The sequence below is a fragment of the Cynoglossus semilaevis genome, chromosome 14, assembly GCF_000523025.1.
Source record: "Cynoglossus semilaevis isolate Cse_v1.0 chromosome 14, Cse_v1.0, whole genome shotgun sequence".
NCBI classification, from domain to species: domain Eukaryota; kingdom Metazoa; phylum Chordata; class Actinopteri; order Pleuronectiformes; family Cynoglossidae; genus Cynoglossus; species Cynoglossus semilaevis.
In genome coordinates, this window is record NC_024320.1 from 555,716 (window position 1) to 576,163 (window position 20,448).

Genomic DNA, 20,448 nt, shown 5'->3' on the forward strand with positions numbered 1-20,448 from the left:
TGTGACGAGCAGCTTTTCCCACCATGGGAGTGTGCGTGACTGAAGGCGCAGATGCCCACAAGGTTGACCAGCAGACCCCCAACTGACACAGGCTGCAGGAGAATAAGAAGGAGCGCTGATAAAGTTCAAAGACTGACCCCAGAACCGGGAAGTTCAGCTCAAGTCTATAACGTTAGGAGAGAATTCAATGTTTTTGCTGATGACTCACCGTTAACATGTCTGTGTCTATATTGGGAGGATCCAACAGTCGAGTGACGGACTCCACAAACACAAAGAAGGCAATGACCATCAGGAACAGACCGTTGATGAATCCAGAGAGGATTTCCACACGACCAAATCTGTAGAAATAAATAAATAAATGAAACCTCTGACCACACTCATCCTAAATCTGAATTACTTCTTCTTTTCCTTTCGGCTTTGTCCCTTTTTTTTCCCCCAGGAATTGCCACAGTGAATCGTCGTTTTCCATTTCACCCTGTTCTCTGCATCTTCTACTCTGACTCCAACTATCTGCATGTCCTCCCTGCATCCATATATCTCCTCTTTGGCTTTCCTCTTTGTCTCCAACCTGGTAGCTCCATCTCCAACATTCTTCTACCAATGTATCCACTGTCCCTCCTCTGCACATGCCCAAACCATCTCAATCTGGCTTCTCTAGCTTTTTCTCCAAACCTTCCTGTCTGTGTTGTCCCTCTAATGACCTCATTCCTGATCCTGTCCATTCTTGTCACTCCTAAAGAGAATCTTAGCATCTTTAACTCTGCCACCTCCAGCTCCGCCTCCTGTCTTCTGCCTATTGCTACTGTCTCTAAACCATACATCATGGCTGGCTCTATTGTACTCTAATGATGGAAGAAGTAAAAATTGTCCATACAAATCTCCAATAGTCTCAGTGAAAATGTCTCTTCATAGAGTTGGTGTATTTCAGTGTCTTGTTGAATGCGTGGAGAGTTTCCTTTCCTAAACTTCAGTCCAGTCCTTGACCTTCAACATTAATCAGTCTACAGTCCTGAACAATCTGTTGTGTTGTTGTGTCAGTCAGTTTGAGTCAATATGAACAATTTTACCCGTAGGAGAAGATCCTGGTGGCTTTCCATCGCGTCATGAGGGCAGCAAATAGACCCAGGACTAGAGCAGAGCAGTCGAACAGCATGTGGAAACCGTCAGAGATTAACCCCAGGCTGTTGGTCCAGGCGCCATAAAACAGCTCCACAAAGGTGAACGCCTGGAACACGCGCACACACACACAGAAAATGTCTGAATGTGATGTTTCATTTGGTTTACAAGTCCACTTAGTCCACAGATCTACACCCTACACTCACCAGGTTGAGACACAGGAAGTAGAAGATTTGCCGGGAGTCGTACTCCTCCAGAATCTGTTTGAGGGAGTCCTTGATAAACCTGGGCAGTGACTGTGAAGTGTGTTGCAGTGCGTCACCCATAAAGTTATACAGGGGAGTTCCTTCAGGAGAGTAACCCACCAAGGTTCCCTTCTGACCTTTCTTTGAAGGAGACGAGAGAATGCTGGACGCTGCAGAAGACAAACAATCGTCAACCAATCGGAGGATTTCTTACGTGAGATTATAAAGAATTTGATGATCCTTTGCCATGTCCTTCTATAAGGTTTTACATAATTTTGTAACATCAACGCTCAAAGTAAATCTTTGGAGATTTACTGCATTGACACCAACTGACCACAAGAGAGAGCAGTAGAGCAACAACTGCTCTACTGGTTGACATTGTGATTCCAGCAGTTCATCCGGACATTTGGTCAAAACATTTCCAGTTTTCTTTGTTAAAACAAACAAAAAAAAAACTACGAAGAAAAATTATCTCAATATTATATACTGTCTATAGTCTGAAAACTATTACAACATGTTCTGTAAATATTCACATCGTATCAGTATTACACTAGAATGAGTCAATGCTGCCAACTGAAGTAAGTAGACATGAGTGATCCCCTGGGGTATTTACACACCCCAAAACAAAAATGTTCATAGTGTTATTTTTATGTAAAATATAGTCATACTATTAGTTCAGGATATATCTACAATCCCTGTAGACTAATTTGAATTGCTTGTAGCTGGTTGACATTAATAAGACATATCAATCAGCTATTCCATATTTATATTAGAGAAGGCTACTGAAACATAATATGTATCTACATATCAATTCATGTGTAGATACATAATATGTACCGTCATTTCCAGACTATAAGCCACTACTATTTTCACACGCTTTGAAACCTGCAGCTTAAACAATGATCCAGCTAATTTATGGATTTTTAAAATTGGAAAAAAAAAAAAAAACTCAGTGTAAACATCCCATGTTACAACATGGACACCTGGGGCTTATAGAGAAGTGTGACCAATATACGTACAATTATTGTTTTCTTTTTAAATTTAGTGGGTGCGGCTTATATTCCGGTGCGCTTAATAGCTTGGAAATAACCGTAATATGTATCTACATATAAATTGTATGTAATTATATATAAATCATAAAAAGAAATATGATAGTCTGATGGGGTGACTGAACACCCCAGAAGGCCAAAGCAACATCACATGGCCCCTCTAGTCAATTTTAGGACAATTTTGGTCCATGTGATACACTCTTGTTGAGTTGAGAAGTGTACTAGGAGAATAAGTTGTCAACTAGAAATTATAAACACAAAAATCCACCCACTCACAGAGGATGAAGAAGATGGCGCTGACAATCACTCCTCCTGAGAGCACATGCTCTGTGCTGACCATCTGCGGTGGTTTGCTCATGGATCTCAGTTGGTCGGTCAGAGGATGAGTCCAGAAGTTGGCCAGCAGCAGGGCGCTCAGAAAGAGAGCAAAGCTACCGTAGCGAGCGCAGCGCGGCGTCTCCATCTTGGCATTACACATGGACTCCACATAAAACTCCAGGATCATCACAGAAAAGATGATCATGGAGAACGGCAGGATGAGGGAGGACCAGGATTCTACTTTACTCTGGTGAGGAGACAGAAAAAAAATAAAAAGTCAAGTCAGACTTCTGCTTTATAAGAAAATGTCAAGAAGAAAAAAAACATTTTATTGAATGTTTTTGTGATTACATCTGTGGTCCCCGACAGGACAATGACCCATGGCAGCAGAACCACAGCAGAAACCAGGTTGTCCAGGACGTAGAGACGTTTGGCTCCACCTAATTCCACCGACAGCTTCCTGGAGGCCGTGTGGAAGGCCACCTTCAGACAGAGAGACACCACCAACAGAACAACTCCACCCTGACAACATCAGCGCACAAACACCAAAGATGGAAACAATTAAGGCAAAATCCTACTCTACAGTACTGGACATGGACAAAGAAAAAAAAAAAAAAAGTAATTCTTACTTTGTGATCTGCAACTCCTAGAAATGCAATAGCCGTGTGAAGAAAATGAGTAAGAGCACTGTCATGGTGTCCTTCAGCTGGAGGAAGAAGAGTCAAGGAAGAAAAACAAACACCTGAGACTGAATAACACGTTACTTCAAAGACAACCCTTTGAAGTAACAAATAACAGAAATGTCCGCTCTTCTGATGACAAAGAGGGTCACAGCCTAAGTCACGTGGTCCGAAGAGGAGAAACCAAAAACGCATGTAGTGTTTGTTTCTTGGAGCTGTTTTCTTCAGATCGTTTAGAACAAAGGTTCCCACCTTCTTTAAGCCAAGGCACATAATAAAAATTCCACAGCACACAGACAAACAGAAATGTCACAAAAGTATGTGTGATGAAATATATGAATCCACTGAAAGTTTCTAACAGGAGACACCTAAGAAGAACTTGTTCCTAATACCATTCACACAGGATTGGACCCAAGAATTAAAGGATACGGTGCTCTGCCATTTTGGCCATGAGATCATCGTTGTCAAAGAGCAGGAGACAGATAACAGCAATGATAAAAAAGGCAGCACCTCTGGTCTGGATCAAGACAAAAATACACACTCATTCAGTACTTCTGTAGTACAGTGGAACACACAGACAGGTTGTCAAATGCTCCCCTACCTTAGATGGTCCTCCGCCTGAGCTTGTGAACAGGACACCAAGGAGAGCGATGACCACAACATCACTGTGTTCAAACAACAACAAGGTCCTGTATAGGACACGAGAAAATATAACAACAATAATGATGATGATAGAAGAACACAGAAAACCAAGGATGGCTGTTGTCTTCAGATCACAGACCAGGTTTTTAGATTTTAAATGTATGTTTTCTGATTTATTGAATCAGAATGTTACTACATTTTTAATTATTTAATTTTAAGTTTGTTTTTACCTCAAAGGTCCACAGAGAGTGAGACCAAAGAATCCCAGGAGAGAAATGACACAGCTGAAAACGGCATGTTTTAGTAACTTTATCCACTGAGAAAAAAAAAAAAAGTCAGATTAGAGGGCATCAAGACAAAGTACTTCATGAACAAAATGTGTGGTGCATGCTTGGTAATGAACAACTAGTCATTAAAAATTAGAATTTATTTTACAGTAAGGACAGAAACATCCACAAACCTGTCTCTTAGAGATTATTTTACCAGAGGAAAATGGTTTTTGGAAGAAAAGTAAAACCACAGCAGACCTGAGAAGAGATGTCAAAATTTATTAAAAATATATAAAAAGGATTATTCAGCACATTCCATCTGAATCTTAAAAAGTACTCACCCTAATTTTAGTATGAAGACAAACTGGACAATGTGAACAACTTTGAGCACATCGTACGATTCAAAGATCCCGAGAGCTTTGAGAACTTTGGAGATGACTAGTAAAATGATGTACCTGGTCAGCCTGAGAGGAGAAAAGAACACTAATATTTTATGGCTTCCTATCATTACATAACAAAAAAAAAATAGAATGAAAAGGGTATTGGGGCCAAGGATGAGATTTTTAAAATCTTTTTAAATCCTTGGAATGAAAAAAAAACTCAGTTTAATTCTCTATCTTTATACAGGTCTTTCTAATTTAAATATTTCTATCTGCATGTCTTCCTTAAACAGGTCAAATATTTTTATGGTAGTGATTTCTTTGTTTTTCATTGACGATTGCTCACTAGAATGAACATTATTCTTCAATTACACAAATACACAAATCAAATGACCTAAAAATCGATGGTTAATATGGTTCAACAAAAACAACTTTCAGTAACCATACACAAACAGACAACAAACATTTTTGTACACAAAGCACAGGAAACAGTGCAACTACATAACTAAACATTTAGAATAATTATGGTTTTATTTTAAATGAGACGCACCTGGAATCTGGGACTTCCACCATTCCAAGTTTTCCTCCTGAGAGCACATTGCTGCTGTATTTTTCGTCCATCTTCAATTCCCCAGAACCAAACTACTGAGAGTCCAGGATATTCTATTTATGTCCCAGTTACTTCACCATCATCATTTTCATGAACAATACCACTGCTGCTTCCTAAGAAGTGTGATCAAACTTCAACATGTCTACAGCCGGGGTTCGAGCTTGTATCTCCTATTGTTCTAATGCATTATTTACTACAGCTTTCTCAATTTATTTCATCAAAAAAGTCTATAAAAATCAGATCCAAAGCTGAATTTCAATGAACTCTTTAGCTCACTCGCTAACTAGCCATCTGTCACATTACTTCGCTTTATATCCAAACGTTGTTGCCGCGATGATTCACCAGTAAACGTCATACAAAGACACCGAAAAATATATTTAGATTTAACTGTTTGGCCGTAGTGACGACGCAAAATCATACAAAAATCGTGGTGAAAAGAAAATAATGTTTGTTAGCAGCACCGCTTCAGCCGGAGCACCGCACTTCCGGACACGGTAATCGTGCCACGTCACGTATGGGTGTTCGAGAGACTCATGCTGCTCAGTGACTGGTTCATAAGAGTCACTTCAGGATAGCAGTAACGCAATATAGCAACGCTAGTTCGTTCTATTAAACTCAGCATCGACGTAGCCATATTGGGCAGGGCAAAACCAGAAAATAACTTTGCGACAATAACAGTTACAGTTCGCTACAAATGTTTTTAAACGATATTTCGGTATTGCGACAGCTAATCTGTATACTTGTTTCTGGTAAATTATGTGTACGAAAAGGTTTTCACCTATTATTATACTTCACAAAATTAAGAAACAAGTCTCCCAACATCTTGTAATCAATTTATTTTATGGTCAGACAGAGGACATTCAATATTTACATTTGTGTTGTCTCAGTAGTCAGAAAAAACAACCGTTCTTACACAATTCAAATGATTTCTAATTATTAAAGACTTCTAGTCTCTGTGAACACCTCTTGACCTTTTCGCATTGATTTTCATCCTCACCGCAATGATGAGAATTCAGTGTGGTCCACACAGTCCCAGCAGGACCCTCTGGTAATGTCCCTTAGTATCGTTCTGTTTAAAACAAACACATTTACTGGGAACTCAGATGAAAAACAAAACCAGAAAAAAAATAATTTGCCATTGTTTCTTACATGTATATCCTCTTGGAGGCTGATATCATACATGGCTCTGTATTCTTCCACAATTTTTTTCAGATCCACCTCAGAACGACTGACCAGAATTCGTATCAGTGTGTCCTCACAAGTTCCATAGCCCTAACATTATACAGCACAGAATCAGTAACAGAACCAAACACCCGGCGGCACAGTGAGAAGTAAAACATTTAGAACGTTTTGAAACAGTTAGTTTGACTAGCTTTTAGCCATCCTAATAACAAAACCTTTTTTGGTTTACATTTCTGCTCTTATTATTTTTCTGACAGAATTGTAAGCAGTTTAGTTTAACTTCTGGCTAATACAGAAAATAATATTTTAAGCTCCGTATTTGGAGCAAGCTGTTTTGTTTCCTTTTTGTTAGCATTTAAGGCTAATTTTCACCTAGACCTGACTCATATGAAGTTATTAACTAGTTCTGTTTGCATTTTTGCTTTTTACTCGTTTCAGGGAATATATGTCGTTTGGCTATTTTTAAATTTTTCTTACAGTAACTTACAGTAACTTACAGTAAAGTAATCTATGTGTACAAACCTTCATGGCCTTATGGAGTTTTTCTGCAAAAAACGCGGATTTGTTCCAGGCACATTTCACTGAATAAAGACACACAAAGACATTTTTAGAAACAGAAATGAGCACAGATGTTCATACGCCATCTCTGTGTATTTTTTGGCTTTAGTAACCAGTACAAAAAAACGTATCACTTCGCAGTAAACCAGATGAGCACATGTTTGTGGTCTGTAATGTTTGACTTACCAATATCAATCAGACAGTCTTCAATGTCTCCTTTCAATTTCAATAACAGAGCCTTGGGTAAAGAGACATCATTGTGGGAGGCGTACAGTTGGAACGCTAACAATTAAACAAAGACAACAAAAAATAAATAAAACATACATACTATTCTCTTTACTTTTTATGTTTTAAGCGCTTTGCTATAGCACTTTAAACATTCAAACATGTGACTGTGAAAAAATTCTCCAAACCTGAGAATATTACTATGCAAGTCAATAGTAAAACAAATATTACATTATCACTAGTTCACAGTAAACTGACCTTACAACTGTATTTTCTTTGCCAATAAACAGCAATTCATATTGGTCTTTGTTGGGCCACATCTTACATTTCAGTCCTCATTATGTGAAGCATGATTATCCAGTCAAAGACTGCATTGACCTTGTAGGGTGTGTTTCTCCTTCGGCAGTGAACGGTGTGGTTCCACCTGTTTGTCCACATTAGAATGTCCCCTCCTTCTTTTTCTGGCTGCAGTTATAGTTTCAGGTTGTTGTTATACAAACCTGTTGCTTTGACCCGTTTTAAAACTCACTCTTTGAGAGCTGAGGGCCGCTCCTCTTGGTCAAGATCTTGATGTAAGTGGACACGTTAATTCCTTCAGGATGTTCTCCTGCTTCGAACAGAGTCTAAAAAGAGAACACAGAACCACGTTGTTTAAAATAAAATGACCCTCCTGCCCAAACATTTGTTACATTTTCTGTGGGTGAAAATACATTAAATATTGTTATGATACAAAATCTTTCCCCATCTTGTACCTTAGCATCCTTCTTGGCCAGTTCCAGGTTGATGTCAATGTCCTCATCTTTGTCAGCTTGCAGCATGGCCAGCAGGGCGTCAGTGAATTCTCCATTGGTCTCATCTCTAATAACCTCCTCCAGATCCTGCTTGTACTCTGAAGACAACAACAACAACAACAACAACAACAATCTAACTAATGTCACACTTTGGTGTTTGCAGCTCAAATAGTGTGGTTTGTAACAGTAATAACAAAGATGTGGATGATTACAGTGCATCCCTGTGGCTGTAATGATGGGTCAGGAGCAGAGAGACACTAACAGAACGTCATGTACATTCCTGGGATGTGAATAAGAAGGAATAAACAAAGTAACCTTCTTGGTAGACTCTCTTGAGGTCTCTGATCTCCTGGTTGGTCCTTGTGGCCAGAACTTCTACCAGCAAGTCCTCGTTTGTGCCCAATCTCTGTTTTTTTTTTAACAAGAACATCAGGTTAAAAACAAAGTTAAAATGCATTCATTAATTATTACAGGGTCTTTGGAAATGAGTACGAATATCAGAGACCAAGGTTGAAGAGTTCTGTTAGGCAACTGGACGTAAAAATTCACATCCAGTAACAGAACTCTTCAACCTTGACAGTGACCTTCATCAAAGTTAAGGACTGTTCAAATGAGTATGACTGACATTTAGAACTGATTTCTGTCCGGGCCTCTATAAACTTGTTTACAGTAAATTACATGGAATTGGTCATAGAGACTAATTACAACGAATAAGAAAAGCACCAACATCACCTTTGTGGCTTTTCTCATCAGATAGGCGTCAAACTGAGGCGGAGTCATGAGCAGAGCCAGGGAGACGTCCTCCAGATCAGAACGCAGAACAGATTTAAGAGTTTGGTCAAGTCTCTGTGAATACACAGGGAGAGAGGAGCAATACATAATGATCAAAATGATGTTACATTTAAACATTATAATAAAAAACACAGGGTTATTTTACTCAATTATTTACAGACAAAATTATAATTAAATAATACAATAAATTACAACGTTCTCAGTTCCCTCATTCCGGTACCACTGCTAGATTTGACATAAATTAAACATAAATTACAACATTCTCAGTTCCCTAATTCCGGTACCACTGCTAGATTTGACATTAGCTACAACAGGTTTGGTACAGACACCAGAGCTAACATTAGCAACAACAATCCTGGTACAGACCCTAGAGCTAAGATCATGTGGGCAGTGATGTAAAAAAAAATGTCAACAAACAGTGACATCACACAGAGGTACATGGCCACAGAGAGAGAGAAAGAGAGAAAGAAAGATAAATATTCTAAAATAATAGAAATGAAACGAATGCAGCACAAAGTTAGAAAGAAAGAAGGAGAGAAAGGGAGAAAGAGAGAAAGAAAGAGAGAAAGAGAGAGAGAAAGAAAGAGAGAAAGAAAGTAAGAAAGAAAGTAAGAAAAAAGAAAGAAAGAAAGAAAGAAAGAGAGAAAGAAAGAAAGAGAGAAAGGGAGAAAGAGAGAAAGAAAGAGAGATAGAGGGTGAGAGGGTGGGAGAAATGTCCTCAGGTCATCTCTGGAACTAAATAATGAAACTCGACAGTCAGCTGACTTTCTGAGGATCTGACCTACCGTTGTTTTCAAAACTCTCTGAGCTGCGTACTGCAGAAACTCTGTTCATTTACATTGCAAATCAGTGAATGCAAAACCAAAAACAAACAGGAGAGAAAAAAAAAAACAGGAGACTAAAAACAATTTAACAGAACAGCCCTTTAGACATTAATAAAACCTACAGGTAACATTATCAGTAATTACTGAATAGTATGTTGTTACTGACTTAACTGATATATTTCATTGGTTTTTATTTGAATTTTTTCAGCTAATATTTTTGCTATTTCTGCTTTGACCTGACATTTCTGCTGTTTTTGTTAACTTATTTGTTATGATGTCCAAGTTATTTTAATCTGAATTCTATTTCTTCAGCTAACTTTAGCATTTTCTTGACTCACTTTTAACCATTTCTTTAAAAGTAAATCTCCTTTCCATTAGGTACGGTTTATCTGGTGTATGACCAATTTTATTTAATTTTAACATTTCCATGTTTCTGGCTAACTAGCATATTATTATTATCAACATAATAATAATAATAATAATAATAATAATAATAATTGGTCTTTTTTTCCCTTGTGGCCCAGAACCCATGACACAGCAACAGTGTGGTACCCAATGTTTGGCACCTCTGGTGTCGTTGGATTATTTCTAAATATATTTCTAAATACTTTCACACCTCCTTAAGGTGACATTACTTAGTTCTTTTTCGCTAAATGTCACCTCCTTAAGGTGACATTACTTAGTTTAACTGTGGGTATTTGTATTTAATTAACTTTTTGATTTTATGTTTTCGTTACATTAAGCTAACATTTAGCTATTTCTTGGCTAAATGTGTTCATCTTTTACTTAACTCAAATTTTGTATTTATGAAAAGTAAGAGTTGGAGAACTTGCGCCAAAAATAAAAAACAATAATCTTCTCACTTTTCCGGTAGAGGCTTCATAAACAGCTTTGATTTTCTGCCTCTGCTCGTTGCTTCTCTTAACCAGTACAGCAATGATCACATCTTCGTCCACTCCTGACAGAAGAAAAGATTTATTGGATATTTATAATTGTTACAAGAAAAGTGTTTCGTGAAGTTCCTGCAAGGACCAGACAGTCAAAACTCACCATGACTTTCAATGGCACTTTTCAGAACAGACGCATCACTGCTGGCATTGAAGTTGGGATATGGAGTCACTGTTCCATGATAAGGCTTTTGTTTTACCACGACCTTCTACACAACACGCAGAAATAAAGACAATCAAAAAGAAACGGACAACAGTGGATTTTTGGTTTGAGGCCCGCAGCATCAGAAGGACGTACTCACCTTCACGTTGTCATCCTCAGAGTCTCTGTCACGGACTATATTGGAAAAAAACTTTTTGAAGAGAGACATCGTGACCAGACTGGAGGGACAACAAAGGAACGTGAAGAAACAGAGAAAATTAGGAAGAAGAAAAGACAGGAAAAGACAAGATATTCTAAAATCAACAGAACTGATGAAATTCCGGCAAAATATTCATGGATCCGGCCCATATCCATCACATTAGGCACTTACTTAGTCTGATGGATGGTCAAGAATTTGTCAAAGTGCAAAGTCCTGGTTTATATACTTTTACATTTACGGAAAACCAAGTCCAAATAAATGACTTAATGTTACAGAGTTGAAGTTTTTCTGCACAGAATTTCATCCTGAACTTGTTTGTTTCACGTGCAGCAGCTTTTACACCGGTTTCTGACCGGAAGTTATCTTACAAAATTACCCAAATGAAAATAAAATAATAATTCAGTGTTTCTGCTCATGTCTCATATTTCTGTATGTAAAAGATAACAACGGCCTGACCTTAACAGCAGCAGCAGCAATCGTTCCTTCTCTGGATAACAACGGCCTGACCTTAGCAGCAGCAGCAATCGTTCCTTCTCTGTGTCGTCTGTCTGATTCTCACTGCGTCTCCACCCGGGTTTGCTCGGATGGGTTTATTCACCTGCTGAGCCTTAGCCAATGAGGAGCGTCTTCTCAAAGAGCGCATTCCTCTGAGCTGACGGACGTTTCTGACTGGTTGGGCGACTGTCTGTTACTTGTGGCACACGGCTGCTTCACCCTTTAACCAAACACCTTTAAAAAATGCAACGACACACGTTTTTGTTTCCTGTTTTTTTTTTTCTTGTGAGATGAAGGGCTCGTGGACACGTGAGATACAGTTTTCTTCTAAACGTTAATGTAATAAAAAGGTTTAAAAAGAAAAATCATAATCATAGAAATTAGCCAACCTAGCCAAAGCTATTGAATATTAATAAGCTTAGTAGCACATATAGCATAAAATATCTATTTACCCTAAACACCGCTTAAATTAGACAAAAGAAAACAGAGGTAATAATTTAGCCAAAGATAGCAATTACCGCTTGCCTTCATTTAGCACTACCTAAATGTAGCCACACTATTTACCCTAATAGCTGAATTGTAAACGTATCTATTAAATAGCTCAAATCTGGCCCCGGAACCAGCCCTGTAACATGGGACAGATATGGCTAATCATAGGTTAGCTAAAGAGGAGCTGAAAATTACCAAAAAACACAGCACAAATAAAAAAAGACAAAATGTGAAGTAAATTTATTTTGATTTAAGATATTTTTTTTTAATATTCATAGATCACTGTTTGACTTACTGTATGTTCTGACAACCAACACTGGGTTCCTACAGTGTTGGTCGTTAGAACCCTTCAGTTCCAGACTTGATTATCATCGTAGAACTAAACACACAGACCATGATGTTCTGCTCAGACACATGGGACACCAGATTCTAACTGGACTATATTTATGCAGTACTTTGATTCTACTGTTAAATATTTCAGGTCAATATTACTTATATGTTATTTTGACTTCATAGACCTGTGGAACATTGTTCAATATTTCTTCAATATTCTGGTTTACTGTGTAATGTTCTAGTTATCCTTGTTGCCAAGTTTACATCAGGGTAATATTCAGACAGAACAGTACAAACTGTTCAGGGCAGGGTTCGTTTACTCTGGTCAATATTTCAGCATTGTTCAGGGCTCGTTTACTCTGGTCAATATTTCAGCATTTCTTTCTAGGTCACAGTAAAATAGTTGATTTTGTCTTGTATTAAACAAACATTCTAATCAGTATATGCATATGTGTGTAATTACTAGTGATGCACAGTTGGATGCGGGAATAAAGCAGCACGAAATGATCCAGCAATTGACTTAAATGCAGGGAATAAAGCAGCACAACATTTAATTTTACAATCTTTCAGTAGGCCAGTAGGCCTGTACATAATCATTTATTGTACACATAAATTGGGTCCAAGTTTGTTGGAATGTGCTAAATAAATACTTTCATAATTTTGTATTTGTTTTATTCTTTGGAACATTAATATTAATTTATGCAATTGCAGTTCCTTGATTTTATTGAGGTTTAGTTCAGAGCCATAACCATAAATGCAACAGTACTAATAATTGGCATAATGATTTTTTTCGGCCTTTCATTTCCTCCTACTTTATTAGTATTAATCAAATATTTCTGAATCAGATTCTGCATTTTGAGAATGACTACAAGGGACGGTGGGAGGGTCATTATGTTGGAGGCGGCCCTCTGCCACGTCCTCGTCCTGCTCCAGGTTCCAGTCCTGGTCTGGGACCCGGGGCCCGGTTCACTGGTCTCTGACTGTTGGGGTTTGGTGAAGCCAGAGCCACGTCTTTCTGCAGGTTCACTCCTTTACCAGGTCTGGTCTTTGTGGGCCTTGGTTCTGGCTCTGGTGGGTTTTCTGTAGAGGTCAAAGAAAGTCACAGATCAGTCACATCTAGTTAAAGTTAAAGACATGGTGAACAAAGAGAGAATAAAGTCCAAAATTGTTTCTAAAATCCTCTTGGTTCCTCACATGTGGAGAACAGGAACCTGAAGTAACAAACTCAAATTCACCTAAACCAAAACAACAACAACAACAAAAGATTACTGTCTTCATCTCCTGCCGCCTTAGTAACGGGAAATTAAAGTCCCATTCTATATTTAAACTTTTGAATAACTGGATTGAAAACGAATTCGTGTAAAAATACAAAATAACAATTGATGCAACATCAGTGGTTTTCTCAACGGATTGTTGGCTGAAAAATAAACTCTGTTTCAAACTATCAAAACTGTAGACGTTTTGGTGACCTGGCTCAGGTGGTACAGCAGGTGGAGCCAGAGAGCGGTTTGGCAGCAGGTCCTCCAGGTCTTTCAGGACCTGGTTGGTACTGTCCATATTGTTCCTACGGTTCTTCTCTTCATCCCGAGCCTGAGGAGTAGGGTACACGTGAATGTTAATGTTGTTGACTGTAGTTACTGAGTTATTTTAACTGTTCGAAAGTTGTTGTTTTTTTAGAGAATGAAGTGTGTTAGAATGACAGTAGGGGAGTTGGTCCACTGCTGCCCCCATCAGGAAGTCAGTTTCATGTTGTTCTCTGACAACAGTGTAAAATCCTTATTTTAGGTTACCATTATGAATACAAGTTGATTGAACTGATTGGTTTCTAAATGAGTTTGGTTCACGGAGGAGTAATTTACAAAGACAAAGCTTACATTCTATAAATTAGCACGAACAATTCATATGCTTTGCTTTCTCTACTCACCATCTGCATCTTTTTCTTTAGCTCCATGTTGGAGTTTTTGTAGGCCTCTGACACGGAGTTCAAATAGTAGATGGCCAGTCTGGGGAAAGAGAGCATTACTTTCAGTTCAGTTGTTGGCTAACTTTCTGTAGTGGCTAGCTTTTAGTCCAGGTTTGGCTAATTCTTAGTTCAATCTGACAAGGGGCTTGTGCGGTTGATGCAGCTGATGAAAATGGATGGATGGATGGTTCTTGGCTTATGTTTTTTTAATGAGTCTGTACCTTTCAGTTACACTAAACATTTGGTCTGATCTCGACTCACTCTTCTGACTGATGTTTTTTGCAGGTTAGTTTAATCCATTAACTTTCATGTTATGGATGTGTTTTTTTTTTCCAAATTCAGTCAAACTTTCAGGTAAATGTGAGCAGTAAACATTTCAAGGACTTTTTCCCCTTTTCCATGTAGGCTAATAATTAGCAATTGGCTAACCTCTACTACTGTGTTATAGTTTTTTATCTTATGACCTTTGACCCTTTAAAAAAACATGTGCTCCATTTTTTCCTTTTCTGTTATGTCAACAAATCAATGTATTTGTGTCTGCATGTGTCAGTCTCTCTCTCTCCCTCTCTCTCCCTTTCTTCCGCTCTCTCACAGTCTCTCTCGGTGTCTTCCCCATACTCACACCATGAGAAGCACTGCTGGTATGATTAGCCCTGGATTGGCAGCGTAGCTGAACAGCGATCCCACAAAGGCCGGCAGGTCCAGGTCGATGGTCTCCATGATGACGTTATACATCTTCGTCTTTCCACTGCACACAGTCACAGCAGCACCTCCTAGAGAACTCCATCTTTCACCACCAGCTTCATATCAGTGGGTTTTGATTTATGGGTTTACCTGAAGGGTCCACAGTCAAAGGAGGGAGGCAGTGACATGACAGTGTAGACAACCGGCAGGAGGCTGAGGAAGAGGATGAGCAGCAGCAGACCCATGTAGAAGTTGTTGGACTTGGATGCCTTGAACACTCGCTCATGGGGGACGTTGGTGGCCATGACGGCCCAGCACTGGTAGTACATGGAGCTTAGAAGGCGAAGGACATTGATACCAACCAGACCAGGAGCATAGAAGGCCCCCATCCTGAGGTCATGTGACAGGCGAGAATGACAGTCAATGAAATCTACAGCTCTTAGACAAACCTCAAAATGTACTTTTGCTCTTTCGTACTTCAACCTCTATCTGTATGGTTCGATTCCAATACCTCTGTTTCCTGGAAACTAGTACTATCATTAGTATTCTAACATCCCGCCTAGAGTAGTTTAAACACATCTAGGCCCTATAATTTCCTGTACGTTTAGAACCTGCCAAACTGTAGTGAATCATACTGAGATAGTTCTAAAATGGCACAAACACTCTCCTATATCCAATAACTTTTCTTTGCTTATTGGTAAAAAGCCATTCTCTTTTCCATCATGGAGGAATAAGGGAGTCAATGCTCTCAAAGACCTGTTCAATAGTGATGGTTTGCGTGCTTTTAGTGATCTACAGGCTGAATATGACCTACCAGGTTCTTCATTTTTTTATCTATTTGCAACCGAGATTGGCCATGAAAGCATAAGGTGTCCCCTGGGCCCTAGCACTTCCAGCTCATCCATTGACTAAACTAAAACTACCCACGCCTAAAAATCAAACACGAGGGATGGTCTCTAAACTGTGTACATTTATTTCTGATCCTTGCGCACCATTACCTGTACAAAATACATTGGTTCGAGACCTTCCTGTCATAGGAGAAGAAAGAATTTGCTGGGACACAGTATGGGAGAATCTCCCAATTGTGAATTATGTACACTCACACTAAAGGAACATTCATACACATGTATTGGGATTGTCCAAGTGTATCTGCTTTTTGGAGACACATTTCTACTACCTTAAGTGATATCTCATCGTTATTAGCTTTTTTTTTTCTTTTTTGTAGAGATCCGTAAAGGGACAGGTAGGGGGTCGCCTTGTATATCTAGTATTGTGTTCTGTAAATGCACAATAAAAAACAATTGATCACATGTTTTGTACTTGTATTTTTTCTGTCAATGCACAATAAAAAACAATTGATCACAAAGAATTCTACAGCTACTGGGGGGTTGTGATTGTCATTGTTTCCCTTCAGAACAGCAAAACACAACAACAACAACAACAATGTTAGGACATGAGAGATACCAGAGAGGGAGATCAAACATGTACATACAGTGAAAGGTGCTGTTGTTGTATCATAGAAAGACAGAAACATGAGTCCAACTGAACACTACACTGTATCTTCATCAGGTGATCAGGGGCCTGTACTGTGAAGGAGGCTCTACATACTCAGGCTCTGTGCTCATGGTCTGGCTTAACAAAACCTAAAGCTCTGATTGGGGATCAGAGTTAAACTGTACTGCAACGGCAGTTATCAACATGCTTTGTCAAGTCCAGTTCTCAAGTCTGGGTGTCAAAGAAAACGGCTGTTTGACATCATATTATTCAACTCTGGCAAAAGATATTTGTGGGCAACATATTCCAAAGTTATTTGGAATATAAAAAGACCGTCACTGCCAAAAGCAGCGCGGTCCCTTATCCATTAAACAACATTTCTATATTGTTTTCATATGCAATAGTTAAGGATTGAGTACTGGAGTGTGTGTGTGTGTGGGTGTACCAGATCATCCCCTGGTTGAAGACCAGACCAAGGACATTTCCACTGATGTCAAACTCTCCATACGAAGGCTACAATTAAACACAAAGAAACAAATAATATGTAATTGTTTTTATTCTTTACTATACTCTATACCAGGGGCCGGCAACCAACCATGTTGTTTTTTTTCATCCCTCTGCTGTGGGTTTGACGTTAAAGTTTGCAAAACAGTTGTTAATGGTTGGAAAGTGTTTGTACCCCTCTTGGCATTAAAAGATGCAAAAGTCACATTCAAACTTGGGCAACCCTATAAATACAAGAAGGACTCAAATAGACATTGAGTATTTTTTTAAGTAATCGTATGCCTCTTGAATTCAAAATGTTTTGTCATTTGCAGGAATGTAATTTTGTCGTCTCTGTCACAGTTTGTTATTTGTTCATTTCATAGTTTCTTTATACAAAGAGTTATCTTAACATTACCGTAATTTCCAGACTATAAGCCACTTTTTTTTTTACACGCTTTCAACCCTGCAGATTAAACGATGATCGACTATAAGCCACTTTTTTTTTTTACACACTTTCAACCCTGCAGATTAAACGATGATGCGGCTAATTTATGGATTTGTACGGGCTAACAAGGATCATACCGCTAGCTATTAGTGACTTTTCTGGTAGGCTATTGTATGTTATACTAGTAGCGTGAATGGCTTATTGCGTATATGTGTGTGGGCCGCGCGAGAAAGAACGGTAGCTAAAGTTGCCGACCCCTGCCCTATACTACTATACTAATGGTTGTATTTTTTTTTAAATATCTTGTGAATCATGTTTACAGTGTCAATATTCTGGATACTATGATCGACTCACCTGTTATTAGAAAAGTTAGCCCATTGGTAGGAAGTTATGATATTTTAGCTACTTGTTAGCTACCTGTGGATACTGTTGTTAACTTTCCATTGGTAGTTCTAAATGATCCTTTATCATATTGTAGTCATATGTTGTAGATTAATCAATCTTAATTCTAATCTTACAAATCCAGCCTCCAGGTCCCAGCACCAGCAGTAGTTGAGGAAACGGACGATGACCGCTCTGGCAAAGTCTCCGATCAGGATGGTCAGGTAGGTCACCTGAATGTCTGACACGGTCAGCTTCACAAACTCCTGCGGGTCAAAGGTCACGTGTCAGCGTTGCACCAAAACCAAGCCGACATTTCTCCGCTGTGTTCCTTACAATGCCTACAGCCGTTTCCCAACAGGGTCCCCTGATGACATCAGCAGGGTCCATAGGTGGAGGCGTGACCTCTGAGTCGTTGATCATTCGTGAGAAATTGGCGTAGTACTCCTTTATGGCCCAGATGGAGGCGTTCTGAATGGACTGCTCCTCTTCCAGCTGAAAAGGAGCAACACGGGAGGTTGAATCCTATCCAAATATGTGATTTATGTTTTAAACATTACTCTGGTTTAAGTTCAATATAAATTTAGTTCAACTCTAAACCAGGCATGGGCAAACTAAGGCCCAAGGCCTGGATTGGCCCGCAAAACGTTTCCAAATTATATCATTTATTTATATTATCATTATACTATTGTTATACATATGCTGCCCTTTCCCTGCAAACCCACGTTTTCCCAATAGATGGCGTAGAACATTTTAGAGAGGTCTCTTCTATTTAATTCTATGCCTAATTTTGCTAGCCTTCAGCTGTTTTGGTATTATTGATTTGTTTAATTTTTGTTTGGTATCAGTGGTATCACACCTTGGTGTTGACCTCATCAAACAGTGCGAACAGGAAGGTGTAGAGGTTTCCCAGGAAGAGGGCGAAAATTCTCCCCAGCTGCCACTTGAGGGCAATCCGTGGATGGTAGTCCTCCAGCTCTGCAATGGTCTCGAACAGAGGAGGACAGACCAGACCCAGCAAAGACATGATGATCTCCAGCTGGACAAAACAGTTGACACCAAACTCAGGTTAAAGCAGCTTAAAGCTTCTCAAATAATGGGGTGGGTCTCCCGGCACGATGAGTGGTTCCAATAGAATATGGCATGGGCACTGGACACAAGTGTACCACTGCTGTAATGCTTGAATGTTAACAAGCCTCCAGTCACTAGGTGGCAGCACATCATACAGTGGTTTGTGAAGATAAAAAATAAACATGTGATCAGGTTCTCAATAGTATTTCATTACCTCGTTCTTCTCATACCAGCTGAGGTCGGTTCTGTTTGCAAACTCCTGCGACCTTTTCACCACGAAGTAGATAAGGTAGCCGCTACCCCCGAGGCTACAGATGATCAGGAAGTTAGCCAGAACTCTGAGGAACCTGCGAAGGTGGATGTTTTCATCTTTCTGGTTCTCCTGCTCGTCTACGATGGACTCCTGTTCTTGGCAGAAGAAGTAACAAAACCAGAGTTTAAGAGCTGGGGATGATGACGACTTGGTTAGCAAGCCCGGCTATCACGCTAGGGTTAAAGTAGATTGTTATTTTGAGCTGACTCTAAGCTAGGCTAAGCTAAGTTCTTTGTATTTTTAGATGTTAGTTAGGTGGGTGTGCGTGTGTTCACCTTGAAGCTAGTGGTGATGGAGGCGTACTTGTTGTCTGCCGTCTCGGCGTTTCCAATCAGATAATCCCAGCTGGTGAACATCTTCCAGGCAAATGTGAATTCTCCTTCATCGCCGTCGCCACCACCGACATCTGCGTTCTTGGCCATCCTAAAAAAAAAAAATGTTTATCATACAGTGAAGACTTCACAGTAGATTACTAACAGTAGATCTTTTTAGGTCATGGGGACGTGTCAATTGCTGGTTTGATCTGTTTACATTTACTACATTAGTGATGTAGTTTGTTATTTAAAATAGACATTCAACACCTTTGTCTGCCTTGGAGTTAAGCCCCTTCTTTTTCTCTATGGACTTTGATAAGGAGGAGTGTGTGGTTTACAGAAAAACATCAAGAATCAATGTCAAAAATAAACTTGGTGAAAGTATCAGTCTGTCTACCACCAACCACAGTCCATGTTGGAAATCATCACTTTGAGCTCATAGGAAAACACATGTTGCAGGTCTGCTGCTGGACTACTGCTGGTCTGCTGCTGGTCTGCTGCTGGTCTACTGCTGGACTACTGCTAGTCTAATGCTGGACTACTGTAAGGCTACTGCTGGACTACTGCTAGTCTAATGCTGGACTACTGCAAGGCTACTGCTGGACTACTGCTAGTCTACTGCTAGTCTACTGCTGGACTACTGCAAGGCTACTGCTGGTTTACTGCTAGTCTAGTGCTAGTCTAATGCTGGACTGCTGTAGGGCTACTGCTGGTCTACTGCTAGTCTACTGCTGGTCTACTGCTAGTCTACTGCTGGTCTACTGCTAGTCTACTGCTGGACTACTGCTAGTCTAATGCTGGACTACTGCAAGGCTACTGCTGGTTTACTGCTAGTCTACTGCTGGACTACTGCAAGGCTACTCTGCAAGGCTACTGCTAGTCTAATGCTGGACTACTGTAAGGCTACTGCTGGACTACTGCTGGACTACTGCTGGACTACTGCTGGACTACTGCTGGACTACTGCTGGACTACTGCTGGACTACTGCTGG

General features: G+C 39.5%; 3 protein-coding genes across 4 annotated transcripts in view; all 3 read right to left on the reverse strand.

Annotated features, from left to right (window-relative positions):
• slc30a5 (solute carrier family 30 member 5) overlaps positions 1 to 5,795 on the reverse strand; it is a 7,582-nt gene extending 1,787 nt beyond the window's left edge. The window contains exons 1-13 of the mRNA XM_017038314.2: positions 5,250 to 5,795; positions 4,661 to 4,783; positions 4,511 to 4,577; positions 4,281 to 4,366; positions 4,010 to 4,097; positions 3,838 to 3,925; positions 3,358 to 3,434; positions 3,080 to 3,250; positions 2,687 to 2,975; positions 1,323 to 1,531; positions 1,068 to 1,225; positions 209 to 338; positions 7 to 92 (exon numbers count right to left, since the gene is read on the reverse strand). Coding sequence (XP_016893803.1) covers positions 7 to 92; positions 209 to 338; positions 1,068 to 1,225; positions 1,323 to 1,531; positions 2,687 to 2,975; positions 3,080 to 3,250; positions 3,358 to 3,434; positions 3,838 to 3,925; positions 4,010 to 4,097; positions 4,281 to 4,366; positions 4,511 to 4,577; positions 4,661 to 4,783; positions 5,250 to 5,320 — 1,643 coding nt within the window. The 5' untranslated portion in view covers positions 5,321 to 5,795. The remainder of the gene's footprint in view (positions 1 to 6; positions 93 to 208; positions 339 to 1,067; positions 1,226 to 1,322; positions 1,532 to 2,686; positions 2,976 to 3,079; positions 3,251 to 3,357; positions 3,435 to 3,837; positions 3,926 to 4,009; positions 4,098 to 4,280; positions 4,367 to 4,510; positions 4,578 to 4,660; positions 4,784 to 5,249) is intronic.
• A 333-nt stretch (positions 5,796 to 6,128) lies between these two features.
• Positions 6,129 to 11,474, reverse strand: LOC103389034 (annexin A1-like). 2 transcript variants are annotated; one of them, XM_017038924.2, is made up of 12 exons: positions 11,447 to 11,474; positions 10,931 to 11,009; positions 10,732 to 10,834; positions 10,545 to 10,639; positions 8,798 to 8,911; positions 8,381 to 8,471; positions 8,027 to 8,163; positions 7,804 to 7,897; positions 7,236 to 7,331; positions 7,014 to 7,072; positions 6,459 to 6,581; positions 6,129 to 6,378 (listed from the first exon to the last, which is right to left on the reverse strand). In XM_017038924.2, exons 2-12 carry the CDS (start codon positions 10,997 to 10,999, stop codon positions 6,322 to 6,324), a joined length of 1,038 nt encoding a protein of 345 aa, XP_016894413.1. In that variant the 5' UTR covers positions 11,000 to 11,009; positions 11,447 to 11,474; the 3' UTR covers positions 6,129 to 6,321. The 2 variants fall into 2 exon arrangements, with proteins under 2 accessions (XP_016894413.1, XP_008322514.1); XM_008324292.3 differs by having other exon boundaries at positions 10,732 to 10,837.
• A 1,363-nt stretch (positions 11,475 to 12,837) lies between these two features.
• tmc2a (transmembrane channel-like 2a) overlaps positions 12,838 to 20,448 on the reverse strand; it is an 11,885-nt gene continuing 4,274 nt past the window's right edge. Inside the window, exons 8-18 of the mRNA XM_008324294.3 lie at positions 19,420 to 19,567; positions 19,046 to 19,234; positions 18,620 to 18,799; positions 18,097 to 18,255; positions 17,898 to 18,026; positions 16,894 to 16,961; positions 15,105 to 15,344; positions 14,893 to 15,018; positions 14,232 to 14,310; positions 13,777 to 13,897; positions 12,838 to 13,387 (exon numbers count right to left, since the gene is read on the reverse strand). Coding sequence (XP_008322516.1) covers positions 13,197 to 13,387; positions 13,777 to 13,897; positions 14,232 to 14,310; positions 14,893 to 15,018; positions 15,105 to 15,344; positions 16,894 to 16,961; positions 17,898 to 18,026; positions 18,097 to 18,255; positions 18,620 to 18,799; positions 19,046 to 19,234; positions 19,420 to 19,567 — 1,630 coding nt within the window. The 3' untranslated portion in view covers positions 12,838 to 13,196. The remainder of the gene's footprint in view (positions 13,388 to 13,776; positions 13,898 to 14,231; positions 14,311 to 14,892; positions 15,019 to 15,104; positions 15,345 to 16,893; positions 16,962 to 17,897; positions 18,027 to 18,096; positions 18,256 to 18,619; positions 18,800 to 19,045; positions 19,235 to 19,419; positions 19,568 to 20,448) is intronic.